The sequence below is a fragment of the Marmota marmota genome, unplaced genomic scaffold, assembly GCF_001458135.2.
Source record: "Marmota marmota marmota unplaced genomic scaffold, marMar, whole genome shotgun sequence".
Taxonomy (NCBI): Eukaryota; Metazoa; Chordata; class Mammalia; order Rodentia; family Sciuridae; genus Marmota; species Marmota marmota.
The window spans coordinates 6,848,300-6,854,299 of record NW_025999942.1 but is presented as its reverse complement, the minus strand read 5'-3'; the positions used below and the strand labels follow the sequence as shown (position 1 = coordinate 6,854,299).

Genomic DNA, 6,000 nt, shown 5'->3' with positions numbered 1-6,000 from the left:
TTTTTTTTTTTTTTTTTTTTTTTTTTTTTTTTTTTTTTTTTTTTGATACCGGGGATTGAACTCAACCACTGAGCCACATCCCCAGCCCTTTTTTATATTTTATTTAGAGACAGGTCTCACTGAGTTGCTTAAGACCTTGCTAAATTGCTGAGGCTGGCTTTGAACTCATAATTCTCCTGTCTCGGCCTCCCCAGCCACTGGGATTACAGGCATGTGCCAGCATAAATAAGAATTGTTTTAAAGAACAAAATAATTTTGTGCTTTCCTTAGAAAATTAAATGATACCTCCATATCACACTCACCCCTTGCACATCTAGCTATTCATACAATATATATTCAATTTCTAAAAAGGTTAAAGCAAATATACAGTGTAACAAAATCACTAAAAATGTGTTAAAAACTTATATTTGAGATGTCACTGCTAACTGCTTCAAGTTCCCTATCACTAAAGTATTTACCAACCTAAAAGTAGAACTGTTAACTCTCCTGTACCAAACTGCAAGAGACAGCCTGGGCAATATAGTTTTTTCTCTACTAAAGAACCAAAGAAAGCATTTAAAGAGAATAATTAGCATAATTTTCTTTCCCTGGTGTCAGATCTCAGTTTATTCTTAACTAGTAACTAAAGAAGAAAAGACTACATTGTCAACTTCTCTTACATGGCTAAGCCAGAGTATAATGATCCAGGAAGTTAAGGAACAATATATCAGGAATATGTTTTCATATAGCAGGTAAAACAGCCATAAACATGAATTTCTAAGTAATAATTAACAGTGAATTTAACAATTATGGCTGTAATATACCATTCGAGATAGATGTGCTTATAAGGAGATTTGTAGTTGCTTTATGAGTCACGCATAGAAGCTTTGTATTCTTAAAGGTAAGTTTCCACGGTTATGAAATATGTCTTACAGAGACTAAACTTCTGTTGAGTAATTACATATATACTAGCAGAATAGTGAATATGATCATGTCAAAGTTTTAGAGACTCCCATGTTGAAGGTAGTTTCTTATGACTTGAGTGTATTATAATGAAGAAAAGACTTTGAAAATATATATCCAGGTCTTCTAATCACAAAAATGTTGTCCATGGAGTTCATACTATTTGTGATAAGCCAGTGTCTTTCAGATACAACACCGTTGCTCTGTAAAACCATTTATCTGCCTGCCTTTTATTTCATGTTGTGTGCTTGGTTTGCTATTTAATCATAGAATATTTACTTTATTCTTAAAAAGTTAAACACTATATATAAAATATTTCTAAAGAATTATCCAGTCAAAATCCTTTAATTACTGCAACTGTTCATTCCCTTTACACTACTTTTTATTTAATGGGCCTGTTGGCATTTGAGACTGTTTTGTACGCACTGCACATAGGCTATGTTTATATATTGTGTATTTGTGCATACTTACATATGAACATACAAACTTATCTGTTTCTTGAAAATTCCTAGTCCTGTTTACTGGAGTTTACTTTAATTTTGAAGAATATTTTATTTTCAAAATGATTCCAGCTAGAGAGAGAGAATTTTAGTTTAAGAAATACCTGATCCTTACCCTGTTTGGGGGACTGTGGCAGAGCATGACACTCAGTTTCCTTTATACCATTTTGTTCTTTCAACTCCTCAGCCCAGTAGGATCTCTGGCGCCTAACTCCGAAAGTCAGTTTGTTTTTCTGCTCAGCTGCTTACCTTTATTGGCGTTTAATTACTGTTTTCCTGTGATGCCTGTTTTTCATCTAAGTTAGTAATACTGTATAGCATTTATGTTGAGTTTTATGAGTTCAACACTTTATATAATCATACATTAGATAATTCACATATCCCTCTGGCATATCTGAATATTTTCCATTACTACAGATGTGAAAGCTGAGGTTCAATGGAGCAGTGTATATTGTGCTTTGTACTACATAGTTGAGTCAGCGACTTAGTTGGAAACACAAGTCAGAATTGCATCTAGTCTTTCTTTTAGAGGATACTCCAAGATGCTTCCTGGGGGAAAGTTCTCAATTACTAGGAAGGAGGAGTATGTATACTTTTCCTTCTTAAATCCTTGGAATTACCAGTTCTTCTAGAATATGTACTCCTTGTATTAAAAAAGCTTTGGAGGCTGAGAATGTAGCCCAGTGGTAGAGTGCTTGCCTAGCATGCATGAGGCCCTGGGTTCAATCCCTGGTACCACATTTGAAAAAAAAAAAAAAAAAAAAACTTCTGCCTAATACTTTAAAAATTGTCAGCATAGCCAGGTGCAGTGGCACTCACCTGTAATCCCAGCGGCTTGGGAGGCTGAGACAGGAAAATTGTGAATTCAAAGCCAGTCTCAGCAACTGCAAGAAACTAAGCAATTCAGGGAGACCCTGTCTCTAAATAAAATACAAAATAGGGCTGGGGATGTGGTTCAGTGGTCTAGTGCCCCTGAGTTTAATCCCTAGTACCAAAAAAAAAAAAAAACTTTCCATTTTCTTAAAGTATAGCATAAAGATGTTTTATATATTTAGCAAAACAATTCTCATTAATTTTACCCTTGTAAATTTTGTCTGAACATTTGAGGAATTATGGTTTATTATTGCTTTTCTTAATTCTTGTGAGTACTGATTGAATAAATTTATTCTGATGGCATTAGAAGAATATTTCACTTAATTGTTCTAATTTCTGTATGTTGAATAGTAAAACTACAGGCAATAGAAAGCAGGTCCCAGATATTTCTCTTTTAAAATATTAATATGTCCTTATAATTAGGCCCATAGATACCTTCTCCCTTCTTCTGTCAGAAAATTGGTCACATCAAGGGAAAATTCACAGTGCAGACTTAGAAACTTAACATTGAACTAAGAATTCAGAGACAAAAATTATTTTCCCAAGTGTATCACAAACTAATTCATTTACCTAACTCAGTTATACCTGGTAATTTAGTGTGCAGTAAATTTTAAAATACTACTTTTAGTTTTTAAGTATAAATATTTTAATATGACCTCCTATATTTTGTGTTTTAATGTTTTACACTTATGTAATTTCTTTTTATCTTTAGTCTTACTTTCTTTTTACATTTTATGAATAAATAGTCAAATTTAAAACACTGATTTTATGCTTATGATAGGCAAGAAAGTGTTCGTAGAAAGCCTCTCATTTTCATTGTCAAATGACTCTTGAAAGAGTCTTCTGCTTGGTATCATGGTGCACACCTGTAATCCTAGAGACTTGGACGCCAAGGCAGGAGGATCACATGTTCAAAACCAGTTTCAGCAACTTAGCAAGACCCTAAGCAACTTAGCAAGACCCTGTCTCAAAATAAAAAGGGCTATGCAATCTGGATACCAAAAAAAAAAAAAGGTCTTTTGACAAAATGACTAGGCTAATCATTAAATTAAGCATTAAAATGACAGGTCTGATATCTTTATTAACTACAAATTGAATTTATCTTTTAAGTCAAACCAACTTGAAATCAAATTTAATTTATCTTTAAGATTTATGTTTACTATTTTGCTATTTAATATTTGTTAACTAAATTTACACCAGCATGATCACTTATTAAAACTTTGGGTTGTTTCTTTTTTCTAGCAACTTAAATAAAGAAAAGTCAGCTTTACTACAGATGAAGAATCAAATGGCACTAGATTTAGAACAACTTCTAAATCATCGTGAGGTACTTTTTCCATCTTATAATAATTTTTACCATTTTAAGCATTTTCAGAATCCATGTTGGGTTAGGATTATTGGATCCCAGTTGACTCTGTTCATTAACAACTTCTCATGTTTGCATCTCACTGTGATCTGGCCCTTTTCATTCAACTTGTGATATATTTTATTCTTAGAGTCAATTCTTATTTCTGGAATGCCCTTTCTCTTGTTGACCAGTATTGATTTGTTCACATTTCTATCACTGAATTTCCACATTATTTATTCATTATCTATTTTATCTCTTTCTGCCATGAGACAATAAATTTCTTTAGTGTGCCTCTGTCTATGTATGAGTGGACTCCCAGTTCCTAATATACAATACTTGTATTGAGCTTTAAAGTTCATGCAGTTCTTTTATTTTATTTCATTTGTTCCTTAACAGAAATCTTTTAAAATAATTATCCCCATTTTGTAGGAAGAAAAATGAGTTTTAAGTGGCTTACCAAATGCTAGTTAGTACCCAAGATACATGCCCAGTTTTGTTTTGTTTTTTCAGTCTTATTTATTAAGGTACAATATACAAACAGTAAGATTCACTCATTTTGGCATACATTTCTGGTTTTTTCTGACAAACATACAATCTGTAACTACTACCACAGTCAATATACTGAATAATTTCACCACCCCAATAAGTCTCCCATGCACCCTTGGTAGTTGCCCCTTTTCCCTAATCATCCCCTGCCTTAACAACCACTAATCTATTTTCTACAGTTTTACCTTTCACATGATGTCATAAAAAATTAAAATTGTCAATATGTAGCTTTTTTAAAATATTTTTTTATTTGTAGATGGACACAATACCTTTATTTTATTTGTTTTATTTTTATGTGGTGCCAGGGATTGAACCCAGCGCCTCACGCATGCTAGGCAAGTGCTCTACCACTGAGCCACAACTCCAGCCCCAATATGTAGCCTTTTGAGTCTGGCTTTTTTCAGTTACTGAATGGGATAGTTCGTTTTATAGGCCTACCACAGTTTGTTGGTCTGTTCACTAGTTGATAGATATTTAAGTCATTTCCATTTTCAGATGTATACAAATAAAATAATATGTTATATTAATATTATAATTATTGATTTATTATATTAATATTTTGATGTAATATATTATGAAATTATAAATAAAGCAGCTTTAATTTAATCTATGAATAAAATAGCTGAATATAGATTTTTGTGTAAACCTAAGTTTTCATTTCTCTGGGTACATACCCTGGGACACAAACTGAGTAAATGGTAATTAAAGTGAATGTTTATAAGAAACTGCTAGACTTTTCCAAAATTAGTGGGGTTTTTTGTTTTTTTGGTATAGGGGATTGAAACCAAAGATGCTTAACCACTGAACCACATCCCCCGCCCTTTTAATTTTTTATATAGAGACAGGGTCTCACAGAGTTGCTTAGGACCTTGCTAAGTGGCTAAGACTGGCCTTGAGCTTGTGATCTTCCTCCTGCCTCAGCCTCCTGGGTTGCTGGGATTACAGGAATGTGCCACCACACCCTGCAAAATAGTATACTTTTGCATTTCTACCGGCAGTGAATGAGAGTTCTAGTAACTATGCATCCTAGACAACACTTGGTATTGTTAAGCCTAGTTTATAATCCAAAGCATTTTTTACCACTGGCCTATCTAATGCCTCATTTTAGCCATCTTTATCATTTTGGTATCCTAAAAGAGAAAGATACATTCAAAGCAGATCACTGACTCAAGAGTATCCTAAAAACATTGTTTCCTAGTCTGGAAAAGGTATACCAGCCATTTAGGAAGAAGTTACTATAAATATATTTTGAGAAAGATATATTAAGGACTATTACTGGAAGCAGTTTTAAGGTACATATCTTAGAAATGGTGTCAGAGGAATTGAAGGATTGTCTTAATCTTAGAAATGACTTCATTTGTTTGTTTGTTTCGTACTGGGGATTGAACCTGGGGTGCTTTGCCACTGAACTACATCCCATCCCCAGTCTTTTTCTTTTCTTTTCCCCCAATTATTCCTAGAATTCTGCCTTCAAATCATTGTTTTTCTGCTGTGAAAGCCTGATTCATTCATTATGTGGAATTTTCACATGCTTTTGAAGTTGAATATTTAACAGAGTATAATAATTACTGATGTCTAGTCAGTCATATCAACAACATTTTTTTCCATAAAGCTGCATAACAGTTTCTTTCTTTCTTCCTCTTTCTTTCTTTCTTTAGAGTGGAGGTTCTCATTTGATTTTAAAGAAATATGCTACACACTACATATAAGCAATTTTAATTCATATATTATATGTCATATTTGCAATCACTTGAAATGAGTCCAAATAATAACTGAAAAGTTTTACTTATA

At 33.0% G+C, this 6,000-nt stretch overlaps 1 protein-coding gene across 1 annotated transcript in view; it reads left to right on the top strand.

The window, feature by feature from the left end:
* Pibf1 (progesterone immunomodulatory binding factor 1) overlaps positions 1 to 6,000 on the top strand; it is a 211,053-nt gene that overhangs the window by 180,313 nt on the left and 24,740 nt on the right. The window contains exon 16 of the mRNA XM_048801245.1: positions 3,558 to 3,642. Within this exon, the coding sequence (XP_048657202.1) occupies positions 3,558 to 3,642 (85 nt within the window). The remainder of the gene's footprint in view (positions 1 to 3,557; positions 3,643 to 6,000) is intronic.